Here is a 20,114-nt window from a genome sequence, read left to right as displayed (position 1 = left end):
ATTCTTGGTCCGTAACTACATGTAAACAACAAGACGTTTTCTAACCGGTGACATTTAAAACAATGTTTCAGAGCACTGATGTTAATGTCCAAGAGCAACTTCCAGCCTCCGAGACTAAAGGATAAAACTAAGTGGTGAGTTTAACTGTCTGCATACCTTTAAAATCATACAGCGTGTCTTAAGGAACAATTGTCCTTCCTTCAATCTTATCATTATCTTCTTGATGTGCAATTCATTCACACTCTGTCCATTTCCGCTCTTCTCCCTGCAGGTCTGCAGGTTTCCAAAGCTTTGTGAAGATGGCTCTCATTAAAAGCCCTCGTAAAAGGCCCTCAGCTGAGACTCTGCTGCAGGTGAGCTTGCTCTTTATAGCTCTTCATTAATGAACGCCAGTTAATCAGCCATCTGTCTTCCACACTTCTTCTGCACATCATATATGCACTATTCATAAAGTCCTATTCTTATAAAGTCCTATTTTTAACTCTCACATATTCACAGAAGTGAGTGTGGAAATAAAAACCTCATGTTCATCCACTTCAGGGCAGCCGGAGCTACCCAGTAGAAAAGCAATATAACCGAATCTGAATACACTATACAGATTATGAACATGCTGTCCTGGGGGTGTGAGGGGGCTGGAGAGGAGGGGAGTGACATGGAAATGGATGACAGATGTACAGGTTATTGTCATGATCTCAGATTAAAGTCTAGGACTTTGAAAATTTTGCGTGGTTTAGCAGACAAGAAACTAATGAGCTGAGGTTAGACACCGCCTTAAAGTGCATGTAAAAGACCAAGACAGCTTTTTCAATTTTTGTCAATGGCATTCTCTTATTTTTTACACCAAAGACACTTCAAACCAACTTTTTTTTAATACGCTGTATGACCCTGTAACCTGTTTTGGCGCATTTCTGCTAACTGCGTTCTTATTTCTTAATCAGAGACACTTTAGGCCTCCTCCCAGTACAACCTCAGTCCAGGCTTTTTTTTATAGTTTCAGAGATGGGATTCAATTACCTTTCATGCTTTTTTATTTTATGAATTTACAGCTACACTTCTAGATATGTGAAAGGTATAAAGAGAAATCAGGCAACTCCCAGTGAAGGCCAAACCACTTCCAGTGTAAATCCAAATACAGATACTTTTGTGAAATTAACAGTAATAGACAGTAGCTTTGTGTAAAACCACCAAAGTATGGTCAACATTATGTTCTGCATTCCAGTTGTTGACTTCATTGTTTTGTTTTTTTTTATCTTTTGATTTGGTTAGTTGGACAGAACGTCACCTCGGACTCAGACTGGACAAAATAATGAACTGAATAATCCTAAAAATAATTGTCGGATGAATCCATGAGAAAAGTATTTGCTAGTTGTTGTCCCAAATCAGAGACGTTAGTGGTGATTCTGAGGTCTGGAACCAGCTTCGCAATGTCCCCTCACAGATTTCAGTTTCAACCATGACAGTAATTAGGAGGCCGGTTAGTTTAGATTGATGTTCAGTTTTTTGACGCCACTTTCTGAGGTCAGTATGATCTTTTGAGGTCAGTATACTTTTCTGTTCGTGTTCATGGTCACGATCTGTCACTTGTTCCTTCAGCATCCCTTTGTGACTCAGCTGTTGACCCGTAACCTGGTCATCGAGCTGCTGGACATGGCCAGCAACCCTGAGCTCCACACCACCCACATACACAGCATGGACGACAACGAGCTGGAGGTCAGTACTGCAAGGATAGTGATATTTACTGTTGCAGTGCTTAATCATGCATTCAGCATGTAGTGTTACTATGTGACTCCTGAATAAAGTTCTGTTCTGCATGCTCACAACAAAGAACCCAGACATGCTGGAGGAGAGAGAAAGGCAGATGCAGTGTTTTTGCTGGATTCTCATATAATTGTGATGTGTTGACAGGTTGGGGAAGTGGCTCCTGACAAGATTCAGTCAGCAGGGAAACACCTGCCTGTTGAGAGGACCCTGTCTGAAGAACAATGTGAGGACACACCCATATCCACTCACACATCGACACATTTTGAAGGAACACTCGGACATTTTGGGAAATAGGGAGTTGTCCGCCCATTCTTTGTGTTCGGCTAAACATGTCCTGGAACTGTGTCTGTAATCACACTGAAATGAAACTGATATTGACTGGCTGTGGGTTAGACAACAAATAAGAATACATTCCAAAATGAATAGTTCAACATTTTGGGAAAAAACACTTATTGGCTTTCTCTGTATACACAAACAGAAATGTAAAAATGAACGTGTGGTTTCAGGGGGAGTTGGATGCTCTAACTGTCCCTTGGCAGACAGTAGCCACAGTTTCCCAAAGTCTTGTCGACACAGTGAGGTTGGCAGGTTTGGTAACATTGTGTTCATACAGACCAAAACCAAAAGCTGTGCTCACTGGTATTTGGCAAACTGAGCTATAGCCAGAGATGATTCACAGATATGCAGGGCAGATGGACTGACTGTTTGCAAGAAGAAGTTTGTCCAATACATCAGTTTATGACAAAATACCTGCAAAATACCTCTGCAAACCAACACTCACGCTCATCATTCCAGTGAATAGATCATCCACACATATCTTAAATATAGCACAGTAATACTATTTGTTCCTTGCAATCACTGTACGTGCAAGTGCACTTGACGACCATGCATGCAACTGTATGCATGCATGTCTAAATATACTGTACGCTGGTTGTACTTGCTGAAGAGTGGCTTCATTGTCTGCTATGACTCCAGTATTCAGTGCTGTAATCTCCATAATATGAATGAGGACAAAAGCCTCTCAGTCACCCTGCTGATGGCTGCCCTCGTCCTGTAAGCCGTCCACACATGTGGGACGGAGGCTGCGTCAGAGGATGGCACTGAGGAACATGCCATTGGTGTGTGACAGACAGTGGGACGTCTGTGCACTGCAGTGACTTCATGCTGCTGCGCTGCCAAGAGGGTTCTTGCGGTGTGTTTCTGGTGCGACAATCTGGCTTCACACTCTGCCCAGTCCCATATCATAAATCAATGTGTTGCTCCCCTTACATACTGCTTGCTAGTTCGAGACACACAAACCACAAACACATTTAACACCTGCGCCTCGGTTTGACCAAGATGGGCCTTTGAAGGCGCACGCTGCTTTCTCCAATACAAATGCGTCTGCAAAGGCTATTCACAGTGAGAAGTGGCACAAGCAGAAAATTCAGAGCATCAGCGAAGTCGTAAAGATTTATTCTCTGGAAAACCATGAATATCTGTCCAGAATTTCATCAAAATCCATTTAATAGTTGTTAAATTCAGTTGAGCTGAGTTTCAGTCTGGACCAAGGTGGTGGACCAGCTGACAGACAGACTGGCACTGTTCTCCATAGAGCCACGGTGCTAGCAAGGTGAGAAATGTCTAATAACACCCGGCTCTACTCTAGTTTGATCTTTGTTTAACCAGGCAGCTATCAGTTAAGATCATTTGTCATCTAACATCCTAGCAGGAGGCAAATGGATCAAAAAGGTAATGAGGAGAAAAACTAATGCAATAAGCACATGAAACACAGAAATAGTAACGCAGCAACAAGACATCATCATGCTGCAAATAACAGAGCCTCAGTGAAGAGGTTAGGGAAGTGGCTGCCATCAGCTGTGTCACTTTACTGCAGACATTTCAAATGAGCTGTCACCAGCTACTTTACCAGGCAGTGACAATGGATCTTTTACCAAAAAAGGACACGTCATGTTGCATGCTGTTCTATTATTGTCTCTACAAGTTAATTTTCTCAGTGAAGTGGAACCACAGATTGCTGGAAAGGTGGAAAAATACAGTGTATGAAGTTTATATAAAACATGCAAAATAACTAATAGTTGTTTGTTTGATTATTACAAGTTTAGTGTTAATTGTCACTATTTCGATATGCACGTGAAAGACATTTTGCAGTCAGCTGTCTAAACTCCTCATAGTATAAATATCTTCCAAGACTTCTCATATCAACTTATATACTTAAAAAAGTTTAATCTAACTAGCTGAACAGAGACAGGACAGCTGCTTTCTGGTTCACCAGTTTCCCCATCCTCAGCTTCAAAGTCAAACTGTCAACTGAGAGTGACACGCGAAGGCAGTGTGAAAAGCCTGCCGCGTCTCTCCTCAAAGGCACGTGTGATGTGTTGCAACATGAAATGGTTACATGAGGGCTCGAAAATGAGCCTGAGAGAGACACCCTGCCCACTTTCTCAGCACTGCACGTTCAGTCATTCGCTGCATAAAGTTGGCGTCATTGTTACTTGATGTGTTGAATGATACGTGATTGAACACTATGAATAGAGGCACTTGAGAACTACCACCAAAAGTGGAACATTACAGCCATATTCTGTGTCCAATTTGAACAATTGAAAACAGTACAGAGACGGTATATTTAATGCATTGCCTCATCAGCTTCATTGATTTTTTTGTAAATATCTGCTTATTCTGAATTTGATGCCAGCAACACATTTCAAACCAGTTGTGACAGGAGCAACAAAAGACTGGGAAAGTTGTGAAATGCTCCAAAAACACCTGTTCACATTAGAAATGTCATCATGTTTTGTCATTGTACTGTTGCTGTGTTGTTCCCTAGCTGCTGTATGGGGCCAGCTGCACACCAGTGTAACATAGTGCTCGCTCATTACAGACTTGATAGGTGATGTGTGGTTGCAGAGTGCATCCGGTGTCCAGCTCCAACTAAGGTTAATCAATGCACTTGACAGTGAGTGCTCGTCAATAGCGTGAGCGCTAGGCCTGGATTGAGTGGGAGCACATTGGCCTGCTCTGTGCTGCCTGATAAAACCCACAGTTCCCTGTGAAGCCTCCACCACACTCACTTCATCCTTCTCGTGTTCCCTCTGCAGTCGACCAAGTGAAGTTTGGGCCTCCTCTGAGGAAGGTCACAGAGCCATATCCTGATATGGTAAAGCACTTTTTCTTCAAAATATCTTTGTGGCAGATCTGTACACTGATGACATACATGAATGTAAGCAAAGGCTCTGTTCTGGTTCCCCCTTCAGCAGGGCTCTTATGATGATGACTGGAGTCTTTCTGGAGATGAAGACAACTCACCGTAAGACTGTTTTCATCTTCACTCTTCTACCTACATTCTATACTGGGAATATTATGTTTTTTCTTTTGTTGAGGTGTCACTGATGTACAGGATGCTCTCCATTGAAGTAATTAGTAGTTAACCTGAGGACAGAAGTGGAAAAACTTCCCAAATTCCACTCTTCCGTCAACAGCACACGATCGATTATTTTTTTAACAGTGTCCAATAGTGCCCCCAAATCCAAAGATTTCCTCCCTGCTTGTGAAATGTGTTGATGTCTAAATCCCCAACAGTAAACTGAGCATAAATGTGGTAAATGGAAAACAAGGATCTGTTCATTTTAAAACTTAAAATTATGAGGCCAACAAAATAATAGAGGTGTAATGATAAACTGTACTACTTCAAAGAATACTACTGTAATCTATGGAGCCCCATTCATTTCAAGTAGAACTGCTCACTAGTGACACATGCCAAAAAAGCTATTCAAGCTTCCATGTTGAATCTGCAATTTTGCATGTGGCCACAACAACAACAACAACAACAACAACAACAACAACAACAACAACAACAAAAAAACCAAAAAAAAACTGTCAAATCAACTTTATTGATTTGGGGCAACTATTGAGCACTATAACACAATCGGAGAGAATGTGTTGTGTTTCATGACAGAATGTGGGTTTTAAAACCTCAGTGTTTAAAAGAATGAGGTGTTTCTGACTGACCTCCATTGATCCTCTTTAGTTAGACTGGTTTAATTGGCTGATTAGTATGTAATAATTGTACTTATTGAAAATAGTAGGAGTAGTAACAGCAGTATTCCTGATATTCCAAACAGTGGGTGTATTAATAGCGATGGAAAGAAAAGTCGTAGTAGCAGGATTAGGTTAGCAGTAATAGTCGTAGCACAAATTACAACTGTCTTTGTAGTTTTTGATCAATAATATCAACATTGTACTCACCAAAGTAATCTATGAGATCTGGGAACACTATGACATCCATCCATCCATTTTCCTCCACTTATCCGGGATGGAATCACAGCATCAGGAGGTTAAACAGGGTACTCCAGACGCCCCTCTCCTGCTCTTCATCTGGGTGTAAGGTGTTCACAGGCCAGATGAGATATGCAATCCCTCCAGTGAGTTCTGGGACTTTTTAAGAAACTGGTCAGGAAATAGACATGCAAGTCTAACCCTAAGCCTACTTGTTAGTCTTTATTATTACTGTGTATGACTCATGAGCATGGTATCTTAAACTCCTTGCTATGACCCTAGTTAGCAGTTAACTTGGTGAGTACAGTGTTATATTTGATAGCAATGATGGCCAGAAATGAGAGAATAAGATGCAATAAACTGGAATGAAGCTTTAAATTGGCCCTAAATAACTGAGCCTCAGTACAAATATCAGAACTGTTGGGCCTCAGAGGCCGACAGGAGTCCCCCTCTGGTTCCTTCCCTCTCATTGTTATGGGCCATTCAGGCCCGTAGTCAGATAAACACCAGGTCTTCCTGTTGCAGGAGCCTGTTGGAATGTGTGGAGCAAGCTCTGCAGCTGAGGTAGGCCACATCCATCAACTCCAGCCTCTCCTAACAGCAGTGTCCCCATCCCTCTTCAATTCACCTGAAATAAACTGCTTGTGATGATGTTTTTATGACATGAATATCAACTAATGCCAAAAATCTTTGACGAAATCAGTGGGTTTGTGTTCACTCTCCACTCATCTCAGACCCCAAAGTCCTGCTGTACTTCTTCACAAACTGGATGTGGATATTACTCAGCACAAACCCACTGGTTTTCAGCTTTTTGGGCTTTTTGTCTGCTTTTTTTTTTTGTGGTGTTGCCTCAAGGTGTTCATTTATGTGCTGCTGTTACTCTGCCCTCAGCATCTTCAGCATCTGCCTTTGTTGTCCAGCTTGTTGTCATGGTACTTGATTTGGATCTCATCAGATGCCTTGATTTTGACATTTTGGAACCTGATCAGGACATTGTTGCTCCCTTGTCTTTCAGGAGTTTAACCATTAGGAGGGCACCATCTACTGATGTGAGTGGTAACCATACAACCATGAACAGATGAATTGCATACTGTGTACTGACTCTGTCCAAGGTTTGAATATGTATACACCTGGAAAATAAGCATTGGTTATACTTAAGAATGTCAGCATGAAGAATGTACAGAACAGAAGAAGAGATTTATTTTACCTAGAAATTAAACAATAAAACATTAAAGGTATAGGAAACTCAAAACTGTGACTTTGTGCTAAATACTGTAGGTGTAACCTGTTCATCAGTTCTTTAAGATAACAACACCTTTTGAGAGCCTCTCTGATGTTCCTTTAACCTGAACTCTTTCTTTCCTGCTGTAAACTCTCACTTCTGATCAGTTCTCCACTATTATGTCACAGATTGAATATATGATATTATTTTTTTTTCTATATCCCGTAGAAGTGCACTTGAATAATGCATTTAGTGATTGGAGACTAAACAACTGGACACACATATTGGTTTCAGTAGCAGTAGTAGATTTTGGTTTGTTTGTTTAAATGATTCATTGTGTGATGGTTTCTTTACACAATGTAATTTATGTGTTATTTCAGGGTTTTTTTTTTTCTTTTTTTTTGCATTTTTGCATTTTTGCCTTTTATGTGAGAGCTGATAGTAAAGAAAGACAGGAAGCCTGCAGACAGAGTGACATGCAGCAAAGGTCCCTACTAGAAATCCCCATGGATGGTGTGTCATGTGCTGTATACTATATGTTTTTTAAATGGGCTGCAAAGGCTGCAGATCACCCACGATGTGGCAGAACTTGGGTAAATGTACTTACATTCCACCACTTAAGTACAAATTTGAGGCTCTTGTACTTTAATGAGAATTTACATTTTATGCAACTTTACCTTCTATGCCAGTACATCTCAGAGACAAGTATTGCATTTTCATACCCTTCCTGTCCTGTGAAAACCATTTATCTCCAACTTTTCTGGTAAACTGAAGGATGAAGTGTTCTGTTACGATTTGAGAAAACTCTCCGACTTCTTAAACTAAATAAACTATTGAAAAACCAAAGTCCAAAAGTAAAGATGACACAAATCTTTCTGTAATTTATGAAAAAATTACATTTTAATTTCCATCTTTTACAGTTTATATTTACTTGAGTTTAAATGGAAATATTTTTATATTTAAAGGTTATTCTCTTGAAATCGACTATATTTTAGCTTGTTCGCATTTTAACATGTTACTGTGACATGCTGATATTCTTCATGTTAGTGTGAAGTGTAGCATGTAAGCAAGGTATGTTGCATCGCTGGGGCTGATGGTAATTAGATTTAGAGGGATCATTTGATGCTTTGAAGTTTAACAGAATTATTAAATTTGATTCGTTTCTGGTCAAAAGACAGAGGTTCACTGAAGGAATCCAGATTTCCTATTCTTGAAACTGGTAATGTTTGTAGTCGCTCTTCTGAGTGACTCGTGTGTTTGCTGGTGTTTTTCAGGGAGGTAGGAAGAGTGGTTTGTTCAGCCCATCTACAGCCTCCCTGCCAGCCTTCAGCTCTTTAGCTCCCAACGTCGAGGACAGAGACCTGACCCTGAGACCAAGCTGTACTCTGGGCCCTGACACCGCCATTACTGCTGACTCCACCTCCACAACAGGTACAGCACATCAGTCTGAGCCTGAGGTCCCTGTGAGACAAAAAAACTTCCTCTCACTGTGTCTCCTGTTTTTGTCAAGTGTTGCCCAGGTGCTCAGCCACACAGGACATCAGACAGCGCTGCAGTGACCCATGTCTGCCTGTGGGGGATGCTGTAATAGCAGAGAAGAGGAAGGTTACCTCTGTCCCCTCTCCAAAAAGAGAGACGCCACTGTCACCTGAATGGAGCACTCTGAGGAAAAAGACTGAGGACTCTGTGAGTTCAAGACAAACATCTGTCTCTCATATCAGTAGAAGCTTGTGTGATTTGCTAACCGAATAACTTCCTAATGAATAAATGTCTGTCTGTAAGAGGACAAATCATGCAACCAAACAAGATGTTGATTTGTAATGGATCTCATGTACAGTTTTTATCATCCCCTATGTTTTGTTATGTGTAACCTTTGACATTTCTAGAGGGCTGATTGTCATGGACTCCCTCCTACCCCTCAAGTCCATGTAAGTGTGAAACCTAACAGCATGTGACCTACAATAAAAGCTGACCAGTGGGAATACCGTGGTGACTAACAAGATAGGCTTCCTTGCATGGCATGATACAAGCTGCACTAGGAACTAGTAGAAATCAAGCTGATGTTTTTTATAGCTGCATCATTCCATCAAACGATAATGTTTTCGGATGCTCCATGCTTCCGTTTATGCAAAAACAAATACAAATTTCAACCTCTATATTTGGTGTCTTTGGAAACCTTAGCACTGAGTTACTGCTTGTTGGTATTTGGAGTGACCGATGTGCACAGTAGCCTAGTGCAACTTATTATTCTAATAACCAGTCATGCTGTATTTGTTAGAAAGGATATTACTCCAAAATTGAAGGGTAACTATAGCCAGTGCAAATCATTAGTGATTCAGCTGCTGTACTGGTTTTGTAGATGGGAGCCTGCTTCTCCAAAGTCTTCAACGGTTGTCCTCTTAAAATCCACTGTGCTGTCACCTGGATTTTACCCAAGACAAGAGGTAAGGCTACACTCTACGTATAATGTCTCTTACTCACCTTAATGAATACAGTTTTTACTTAAAACAATGTTGAGTCAGCTTTGCTAGATTTCTCAAGAATGGTACAAGTAACAACAGTGTCAATGCACATTTATATTATAGCGTCTTTGTGATGTGCTTTTTTCCAACACGTTTCCTACTTAGATCAGTACCTTATTCTTGGGGCAGAGGAGGGTATCTACATACTGAACCTTAATGAACTTCATGAAGATACACTAGAGAAGGTAAGCAAAGGATGGATCTATATATTGACTGGTCTGTTGAAAATGTGACTTATGACCAAACCTAGAGGGAGTGATTGAGAGGGAAAGGTTGATTGATCCTAGCCTGAGTGGTTCAATTCATTGGACACCATGCTGGAGCAAAAGATGGTTCATATGTATACTGAGTACCACCTTAAGACTAAAGATCAGAAAGGAGGCTCTGGCTCATTGTGGAACCTCAGATTCAGGAGGAGTTGTGGATATACTGTGGAAATATTGGGGGTGATGGGGTAGTTGCTACAAGCCACCTGGTCCTTGTATATCTGAAACGAGAACTGTGGTCACATTCTGCAAAGTAAGTCAAGTGGGTGATGGGCTCTACCATGGTTAGGGTTGCAACAGTATGACAACCATATGGAAAATACCAAGGTTTCACAGTATACGGTACTACACAATTATTGTTATTATTATCAGTTACAATGACCTTTGAAACCAGTGTACCGCTGCAGCCCTCACCAAGGAGTGACCTCTTGATCACATCTCTGCGTTTTGTTGGTGATATAGTTCTGCTGCCATCAGAAAACTGTGACTCCCATTGTGCAATGGGTTGGTTTGTAGCTGAATGGGAAATTGCTTGGATGGGGCCATGGTACCCTGCTGGAAAATGGTGGCTATCCCGATGCTGGTTGCTAGTATGCTGCTTGCCCGAATGAAGGAGTTCAAGTATCTCCCTGGGGTCTTGAGTCATGAGTGATAGAAAGACGGAGCATGAGGTCCGCAGATGGATTGGAGTAGCATCAACTGTGGTAAAGAGGGAGCAGAGTCTGAAGTTCTTGATTTACAGTTGAATGTATATTCCAGCCCTCACTTGTGGTCATGAGTGCTGGATAATGACTGAAAGAAGGACATCAGAGATACAAGCATCAGAAATTAGTTTCCTGGCCTTCACAGCGTGTCTGGGCTCACCCTTAGAGACACTGAGGAGTCTAGTGATCTGGAATGATTTCAGTGAAAAACAAGAGGATGGAACCAGTTGAGGTGGTGCAGGTCTCTGATCAGGACTCCTCCTGGCTGAGTTGTTTTCAAAGAGCCACAAGGTCAAGCATCAGTCTCAGCCTATTAAAATTCTGCATCTGTAGTAAAAACACCCAAACTGGAGATTTGTTGTGATTACCTAAGATGATATTTCAGCAGCAGTTGAGGTGTGCAGATGTCTGTAGTTTATCATATTGCAGCACATGGTCAGTGAACTCAAAGGAATTGCTGATGTTGATCATCTTTGCTTTCTTCCCACAGCTGCTCCCTCAGCGATGTACATGGTTGTATGTTATGAACAATGTGCTGATGTCTGTATCAGGTAACAAATCTCGTCAAATGTCAGTTTTGCAGTTTACCAAATAGTGCTACATATTTTCTGTTGCTTTAACAAAGTCTCCATCTTGCAGGGAAGTCTTCCCAGCTTTACTCCCACAGTCTGACGGCTCTGTTTGAACAGAGAGGACATCTGCAGAAGAAACATGGCAGTCTGTCGCTCAGCACCAACCGCTTCACCGAGAGGATCAACCCCAGGTCGGGCTGCACCTGAGTTAGCCTGTAAACATACTGGAGTACTGGCAGAGCTGTAGGCCCGCTGATAATGACAGTGTCATTATCGATTTTACCACTGGGTGGCACCAGAGTTAGACATTTTTAAACCTACATGTCTTGGCTTTAAATGACCAGTGTGTGAAATTTAGACAGATCTATTGGCAGAAAATCTAATAATATAATCACTTGAAAATAAGAATCATGTTTTTGTGACCTTGGAATGAGGTCCTCCTCCGCAGAGTCCACCATGTTGCATCGCCATGTTTCTACAGTAGCCCAAAACAGACAAACCAAACACTGGATCTAGAGAACGCCTTTTGCATTTTTTGTTTCCAGTTTCGCAGCCACCATAGGTTCACTTACACGCTTTGCAATCTGCAGCCTCGCCACTAGATGTCACTAAATCCGACACACTGGTCCTGTGAGTGACGGCTGTGTTCGTGTTTTGAAAGGTGTTTACACTGAACTGTGTATTCTTTCTCAATCCTCAGAAAGTTTGCCATCTCTGTGAAGATTCCTGACACTAAAGGTTGTAGGAGATGTAGTGTAGGTAAGTGATGCACAATTTACTCTGCAGGCTTTGTATGTTTATTCAGTAATAACAGGCTCTGCACCTTTCTTCTGTCTCTCAGCAAGAAACCCGTACACAGACAGTACGTTTCTATGTGGGGCAGTTCCGACTGGCCTGGTTCTACTATTGTGGTATGAGCCACTGCAGAAGTTCATGCATCTAAAGGTTTGTATAGAAATGTTACACTTTAAATGGTCTTCAATGAAATCCAATGCTTTGTGTCTTTCTGTTGCTTCCACCCATATTGGGTTTGTGTTGACAGCTATGGTAATATGTAATGTGTGGTATATTTTACGCCAGGCTAACTTCATTAAATCAGGTTTACGCACACAGTTCTTTCCCAGCACTTCCTCACTGCGACACGGTGAACAGGAGTCAGTTTGACTTCAAAGTATTTGCACAGTCAACGTGACAGGTGTTTTAAATGAACTGCAATTAAAATAAAGTTAATAAACAACCTGTTTAAAGTTCTCTTTGGCTTTTTAATGTCTTGTCATATGTTCACATGTGCTGCAAACATCGCAGTTTTTTCTCCGAATGTCAGTTTTCTTGATTGTGACATTGATGTTTTTGATGTCTCAGGACTGTCTTTAACAAGCAGTTTCAAACCAGACTTGACTTCACACATCAGCTCTGATTTAGCTTTATGGAAGGGCATGATCCTGGTGAGTTTGTTATGCTCATTAAGGTCAGACCTTTTACAATAAGCCCTGCTTTACTGAGCCAACTTCATAAGACACCCAGGTCAGGTCAGGTTTACTTATTTATTTGTCAGTCCTGCATATTCCTGGTGAAACATTGAATACTTGTCCTGTCAGGTCACACACTCTCTGACATGACTTTGTAATTTTGTAACATGTAACCCGTACCATGTAACCGTAGCATCATGTAACCTGACTCTTCCTCTTTGTGTTGCCATCTGTTTGACTTGCAGCACATAACGATTAGGCTGCCAGACTTTCTGCCAGTGTTTGAGCTGCTGGTGTTGGTGACAGATGAGTTTCCTCAGCTGTGTGTTGGAGTGAGAGACTGCAGTAATGAGAAACGCCCAATCAGCCAACAGCTCAAGTTTGATATTATAGAGCTGAACAGCACCCCTATTTCAGCGCCAGGTAGGATGGACTGCTGTGCTTCTCCTCTGCCTGTTTAAGAGTTCTGCTTAAACCCTCAACCAAATCCTCTTCTCTGTCTCTGTGTGTCTGCAGATAGCGGAGCACTCAGGGCAGCACAGGTAACCCAGCTGGACAGAGACACTGTTCTTATTGCATTGGAAAGTAAGTCACTTGCATCTCAACACATGTTCAAAATCCTCCAGCCATCTATCATACTGATTCATATTGTGCTGTCTCACTCTTGATGCTCGTTGGACAGAAACTGTTAAGATTGTGAACCTCCAAGGGCTTCCATCGAAAGAACTGGCTGCCGAAATGGTCTTTGACTTCCCCATTGAAACTCTAGGTAGAGACAATCATGAAAAACAGTGAATGAGACTTGATGTTCTTGCTGCCAGTTGAGTGACACGACATGTTCTCACAGTCTGCTTACAGGACAGTGTGCTGGCTTTCTGGAAGCATGGCCTTAAAGGGAAGAGTTTTCATTCAAATGAGGTGATTAACTGCAAGATTTATGTCACACTGGGACTGAGCTGATCACGTGTTTGTCATTTGGTCAAAGTCGTATTTGCAGCGTGTGTATAAAAAGGTGAATTTCACCTTTATCTGCAGGTAACTCAAGAAATTACAGATGAGACTCGAGTATTCAGAGTTTTGGGGACAAACAGGTATGTTAACGCTCAATATCAGTGTTGTTCACTGTTGAAATAGTAGCAGCAGTACTGCTTATTATAACATGCTATATAGTAGGTGCAATATAAATACTGTCAAAGCATCAAAAAGGTCAATCTACAGAGAAATGTAGACAGTCTGTATTAAGAAACTGTGCATTTCTTTGATTGTGTTTGATTCATGCACCCTGGGTGAGCGGTGAGATGTTTTACCCCATTTCTTCTTTACTTTTTACAGGGACATCATTCTTCAGAGCACACCAACAGAGGACCCCTCAGCACTGAGCAACCTGTACATCTTGACTGGACATGAAAGCAGCTACTGAGAGACAATGGGTCTTCCAAACTCCAGCTGAAGAGAAACGCAGACCTGTTCTATGACCCTGCAGTGGAAATGATATGGCCCTGGACTGAAGCTGCAGCAGACAGCAGCACCAGCTGATCACACACACTCTCTGCTGTGAATGACACATGTCAGTATTTGATTCAGTTGCCTGTCCAGGCTCAAGCTGTAAAGTTGTTGGGCAACATATAGTACATACATAAGACAGACGTGTCAACATGCTAAACATGGTTCTAACTCTTGGGTTTGCTAATCAAAGCTGCCAAAGGCAAGATTTTCATGTAAAGAATTCATCTTAGTGGCCAAATCCTCAGCAGGAAGGACAGTTCCACTCCCTCTGACTGAGATGCCGTAGATCAGCTGCTGTCACTGTGGACCGTAGACTGTAGAACAACATGGACACAACATCTGTGACAGCACACGTCATTTTCTGAACTGATGTTTTGAAGCTTTTATTGTTCGCCACCATCTTTGTCAGTTTCTGGAACCAGCACATCTGGTCAAATGGGAAGAGCTGAGGAGGAGGAGGCTGCAAACACCACAGCTGAGTGTGACAGCCACTATCTAGTTAATGCTGAAGAAGCTGAAGTTTAAGGCAGCTGGACGCTGGCTTCACCACTCAGCCATAGAGGCTGCTGACACTGGTTTCTCCACACAGTAATTCACTCACATCATGGCATCATGGCTGATTTTTCTGAAAAGCTCTGAATATATCCATGTTTGTACTTAATGATATGGAAGCCGAAGTTTGGCATTCAAGTAATTAATAGTAATTATTCAGGTAATTAAACCCAAATTGAATGGATATAGTGCTATTGTCAGTGCACATTATCATCCAGCCTCAGACTTCTCCTCTCCTCCTCTGCCAGATATTTCTTTGATCCAGCACCCATCCCATCAAGCACTAGGATGCTACTACTACTTTTTTCATCATCTCCCATGTCTGCAGTCCATCCTGAACATGAGGGTTATTCCAACAGTGGAACAGTGGAAGCCTTGTTTGTTTCTAACATCAAACATTCACAGCTGAGAAAAGTGTGTTGAAAAGAGGACATCAGCCGTAGTAAATTCATAGCTGATAGTTGATAAAATAATCCCAACCTCTCTGTGTCCCCCTGGTCCATCCTTGAAAAATCTTTGAAGAAATGGTGAAAGTTTGGGTGTAAATCTGAACCAAATTCTAACACTACTTTCAAGTTCCATTCAGCTCTCAGCACTTAGTGTAATTTCTCGTATAAGATTCCTGGCTATCTTTGTTATCCCACTGATTTGTGATGCAGCAAGGGTTCACGTAATGACAGAATACAAAAGGTCAAGATCAACAATAATAAATCACATGAAGGCTTTTTACCGTTTTCTGAAAATCTGTCAGTGAAATGTCAACAACTACATTTGGAATGAGGCTTTTACTGGGAAACTGGATGTTGTTTTACGCTTACCAACAACTGACGAGGTGTTCTCGGGAGCACAGATGGAAGGAACTCTCTACAAGCTGAAAGTTGCTCAGAAAACTGAAATCTCTGTGCTGTTCCTCATGAAACAATATATTTAGATTGTCAGCTTGAATGTCACAAAAAGTGTGTGTAACCAAATGTATATTTAGCCAAGACCATGTGATTCGGAAAATCACGTTTCAGTGTGTTTTGAAGACTGTGGATGTGTTAGCATTGCCACACATTCTGTGCCACCATGTTGACAGAGCTGAGAATATAAACGGTCCCTCTGTTGCTGTCAGTTGTCCACTGGTGCCAAACAACTTTAACCAGTGACTGTTCCCCCCCGCCCTTCCCCCCATCTTCTTTATTATTAATTTAACTCACACATAGAAAATGAACATTTGATTACATGTGGTGCCATAGAAACTGAATGCAGTTCAGTTGTACTTCAGCTTGTTTGATGAACATGCGGATTCCACTACATTAGAGTTTTGTGTGTATTCATATTTAATGTATTTATGGAAAGGGAACTGTATAAGTAACACTCACCTTTCCCTGACAGATACTTGAAAGACGTAATATGCATATGGCTATTTGTTTTTTAAGATGATTTTATTCTTATTGTGTATAAATTTCGTGTATATAACAATACAGTATGCTCTTACAATGTGGAGGGGTTGTAATATGTGAAATAAAGATTTTAATTTCCTTTGACACTGAAGCAGATTTAGTAATCTTCCACATGAGCCTGTTGCAGTAGCTCAGGCTCATTTAAGATGGACTTAGGCAAAGTGTGGTGTAACAAGTCAACAGGGAACCTCCAGCTTGTTATCAACGCACAGTTTAAAAGGCAGCATCCGTGATGTTATGGGGGGCATCAGTGCACATGGCATGGGTAACCTGCAGATTAGTGAAGGCTCCATTAATGCTGATTCAGATACTGCATTTTAATGTTAACAGGGTGGAGTTAAAGATGGAGAAAATTTTGCATGCCCAAGCTACTGCAATTCTGCTAAGTACACACTTTAAATTTTCCCAAAATCAAAGGACGTTTGTAACATGAGGCTGATTCAGCAGAACTTTGTGGGAACATAAAAATAACATTGGTTTTTATGTTAGAAAAACTTGGCTTTATAATATTAAGGGAACATATTGTAGGAATGTTCAATAAATGTTACCTCAGCCAAAAAATAATGTTTCCAGAATGTTTTGAGAACCAAATTTTGCTCTCTGGGTGGAAAGGGAAGACAGCCGGGATGAGCCACACTCAGCACTCCAGCAAGACATCCAGAGTTTCCTGGACAACAAAGAAGAAAGACCTCCCTCCCAACCAAATCAGAAGGACGGCTGAAGACAGGACAAGATGAAGAGCATGTGATGTTTCACTCAACAAAGTAAGCAAGCCCTTTATTCAGACTACAGAAGTAGCTCCAGTCACCGACTGAATGTTGGTGCTGTTTGAAAACATTAAATATTCCTGGGTTGTTTTTGATGTCAGGGCAGAACTGTTGGCCTCCTGAGAGTTAATGTCAACCAACCGAAGATCCAGCACCACAGCAGTCCACTGAATACACTGCTCACCTTTAAGCAGCAGACCACTTCAAGACCGCGTCAGAGAAGCTGGATCACTTTCACTCGACTTTATGGGACATGGTCCAGTGCTCTGTGAGATGCTTTGCCCTCAGTGACGTTGGGCTAACATGAAGCTTCTTAAATAATGAGTCCATTGCAGGCATCACAATGTTTGTCTGAGCTAAAATGCTTTCAAACAGCTTCTCCACCGTGAGGCGCAGTTATCTGGATAACACTGTCAATCCCAGAGTGGAGTTTTTGACATCAGTCCAGATTTGAGCAGCTCCTACACATCAAACAGGCCTGAGGATCCATCACAGATCAGGACTTTGACTTTGGGTTTCACTCAGTGTGCATCTGTACCATCATCTCTTTATTCTAAACCAATGTTGTGTAGTGACTGTGGGGAAAGAGCCCTTAAATGATACTAAGTCCAGCAGCACAATGTGACATTGACTTCCAGTCCCTGTTCCAGTGGGCTCGTGTAGATCCTCAGAGACTGTAGCTGCTGTCACTGAAGAGGTACCAGTGCCACAGGATTACTGCATGTTTACAGTTACAGGCCACATGGGATGATTTTCTCCAAAAAGAAAACAACAAGTGACAAGTGATTTACACCTGTCAATCAAGACCACGTCACTTGTTGGATCATTAATATAACTCAATTTAAAGTCTTGACAAATACTTAGGGAACATTTCCATCTGAACATCAGGCCAAACTGCTATGTTGGAGGAGCAATATGAAAGATATTGACTCAAAGTTATTACGTAACATTAGAAATGTCTGAGCTTTGTAGCAGACCACAGCTGCAGTACAGTAACATTATATTTAGATTTCTTAAAGGATGTAGTTTGTTTTGCTGTGATTTTACATTCTTTCGGCAGGCTGCGTTTTTACTGTGTTGATGGACTTATTTGTTAATTTGGAAGATCTGCATCGGTCCAGACACCTTTGGCAGGCAGTGCTGCAGAGCAGACATATCAAACTGACAGAACTGTTAGGAAAGTTGAAGATATTTGACGGAGATTTTTGTTGCTGATACCATAAACTTACTGCATCTCTATGTGAAGCTTAGTACTGTGTTTCTAACAATAACAGACTTGTGTATATATATTTAAATTGTTATTTTTTATGCTCTTATTTTAGTAGATGTGTCATATTTTAGTAGATGTGTCATGCACCAATTTCACCAGAAAAAATTCCTCGTATGTGTAAAAGCATTCTTGGCAATAAAGCTTTTTCTGATTCTGATTCTGATTCTGATTCTGATTCTGATTCTGATTTTATCATCCTAAAACAGAAACAAACTCTTCTTTAAGGCTGCTTTCTATCACATCGGTCAATAATCACTGTTTAGGGAGCAGCTTGCTGCCAGGTCATAGAATGCAGTAGCTAATTCTTATTAGCAAGACTGAGACTCACAGAAGTCCAGACTGCAGGCAAGGGACTAATCAAGCTTCCACACAAGATTAACAGCAGAAAAGCAGTTGTTACCTTGATCAGCTGTTGTCAGCTGTTTGTCTTTTTACAGTGTTTTCATGCTTTCTTGCTGTAACATAGTCTCTTAAAATCATTCAGTGAGTATCACCTGGAATATTGTGGTGGCATTACAACATTACATCTTTGTGTTGTTGAATCACAGCAAACAGCTGAATTGAATTTCCCTCTCCCAGGACGGACAGACGTGCGACACAGATTCGTGCACAGAGCAGAAAAATCACACTATACACAGATTACAATGACTATATTTACATTTTTTTTTAAAAAACATGTGGATTATAAACACCATAAAGACCTTTTCTGAAAAGATGACTGAAGGTAAAGCTGCTCCTGCTCATCTTTGAACTGCTTCTGTGTACTCATTCCTACAGTTGAGGAGGAGGCCAGCAGAAAGGCTTTACTGCCCTCTTGTGGTGAAAAGATATGACAATTTTCCAGCTCCATCAGTCTAACTTCCAACAGGCCTTCTATGAATATGGATGGATCAAACAGTGAGGTTACTGCTTCAACTTCGATAGTGTATGTCAACTTCATAGAACACCTTAGAAGACAGACTGAGACATCTGGAGAGGACTGTTCAGAGCTGGTGCCTCTTGTCCCTGGATTGGTTCCCTGAATGATTTTAAACTTTTCTGGTGAAGTTTGTGAATGGGCTGAACTTGTTGTGGCAGGTGGAATCATGGAGGGTGAAGCTAGAGCAGATGAGCAGTTTCTCAAAGATCATGATTCCTCTCCAGAAGAAGGACAATGTTATTCTATTGCAACAATTTCAGCAAGAGTTTCATCAATGCCTTTCATTTTGATTTACATCTTACTGGAAGGACTTAGCAAGTTAAAGAAATAGGATACAAGTTCCGCTTATTTGCTTACATGAGGTGACTGATTCCACTCTCAGGTGTGTGTGATAAATATGAAGCTACCACCAGCAGCCCATTATCTTAGCTTAGCGCAAAGACTTGAAACTAGGGCGACAAACAGCAAGCCAGGCTCTGTCCAAAGGCTTCGGTGTTGGGTTTAAAACCCTTTTCTGCCCTCTATTTGGCATCTGCCACCTCAGATTTGCCCTTTTGATGTATTTTACAGACACAGTCATCCCCTCCTGATATACTCTGAAGAGCTTTGCCAGGCCATACACTGCAACAACTCAGAATAAAAGATTGATTTATAATGAAGCATGAAATCACGGGTCCTTACTTGTCATCACTGTGCAAGCGTCCAGGGAAGGACTGCAGGTTGATGTGGGCAAGGGAAATGTGTTTGTTTCTTTTCACATTTCCCACCAGGAGTCTGATTTGATTCCACCAGACTGACCCTGAGGATGAGAACAAAACACAATATTCAAGAGGAGGAAGGCGTGACAGTTGGTGGAAATCATAT

At 41.4% G+C, this 20,114-nt stretch overlaps 1 protein-coding gene across 4 annotated transcripts in view; it reads left to right on the top strand.

The window, feature by feature from the left end:
* map4k2 (mitogen-activated protein kinase kinase kinase kinase 2) overlaps positions 1 to 16,789 on the top strand; it is a 30,426-nt gene extending 13,637 nt beyond the window's left edge. Inside the window, exons 10-32 of one of the 4 annotated variants that reach the window (XM_076725178.1) lie at positions 72 to 134; positions 272 to 353; positions 1,594 to 1,710; positions 1,906 to 1,984; positions 4,860 to 4,918; positions 5,019 to 5,068; positions 6,562 to 6,600; positions 7,052 to 7,085; positions 8,533 to 8,689; positions 8,769 to 8,944; positions 9,145 to 9,186; positions 9,618 to 9,702; positions 9,886 to 9,965; positions 11,241 to 11,301; positions 11,390 to 11,513; positions 12,023 to 12,081; positions 12,164 to 12,267; positions 13,037 to 13,214; positions 13,308 to 13,376; positions 13,474 to 13,560; positions 13,639 to 13,709; positions 13,827 to 13,882; positions 14,124 to 16,789. In XM_076725178.1, the coding sequence (XP_076581293.1) occupies positions 72 to 134; positions 272 to 353; positions 1,594 to 1,710; positions 1,906 to 1,984; positions 4,860 to 4,918; positions 5,019 to 5,068; positions 6,562 to 6,600; positions 7,052 to 7,085; positions 8,533 to 8,689; positions 8,769 to 8,944; positions 9,145 to 9,186; positions 9,618 to 9,702; positions 9,886 to 9,965; positions 11,241 to 11,301; positions 11,390 to 11,513; positions 12,023 to 12,081; positions 12,164 to 12,267; positions 13,037 to 13,214; positions 13,308 to 13,376; positions 13,474 to 13,560; positions 13,639 to 13,709; positions 13,827 to 13,882; positions 14,124 to 14,211 (1,960 nt within the window). In that variant the 3' untranslated portion in view covers positions 14,212 to 16,789. Of the gene's footprint in view, positions 1 to 71; positions 135 to 271; positions 354 to 1,593; positions 1,711 to 1,905; positions 1,985 to 4,859; positions 4,919 to 5,015; positions 5,069 to 6,561; positions 6,601 to 7,051; positions 7,086 to 8,532; positions 8,690 to 8,768; positions 8,945 to 9,144; positions 9,187 to 9,617; positions 9,703 to 9,885; positions 9,966 to 11,240; positions 11,302 to 11,389; positions 11,514 to 12,022; positions 12,082 to 12,163; positions 12,268 to 13,036; positions 13,215 to 13,307; positions 13,377 to 13,473; positions 13,561 to 13,638; positions 13,710 to 13,826; positions 13,883 to 14,123 lie in introns of all 4 variants that reach the window. The other 3 variants (XM_076725177.1, XM_076725180.1, XM_076725179.1) reach the window with 3 other exon arrangements.
* Positions 16,790 to 20,114: the final 3,325 nt, after the last annotated feature.

This window comes from Chaetodon auriga, chromosome 24, assembly GCF_051107435.1.
Source record: "Chaetodon auriga isolate fChaAug3 chromosome 24, fChaAug3.hap1, whole genome shotgun sequence".
NCBI classification, from domain to species: domain Eukaryota; kingdom Metazoa; phylum Chordata; class Actinopteri; order Chaetodontiformes; family Chaetodontidae; genus Chaetodon; species Chaetodon auriga.
Note: the sequence above shows the minus strand (reverse complement) of the source record. Positions and strands in the feature narration are given on the sequence as shown.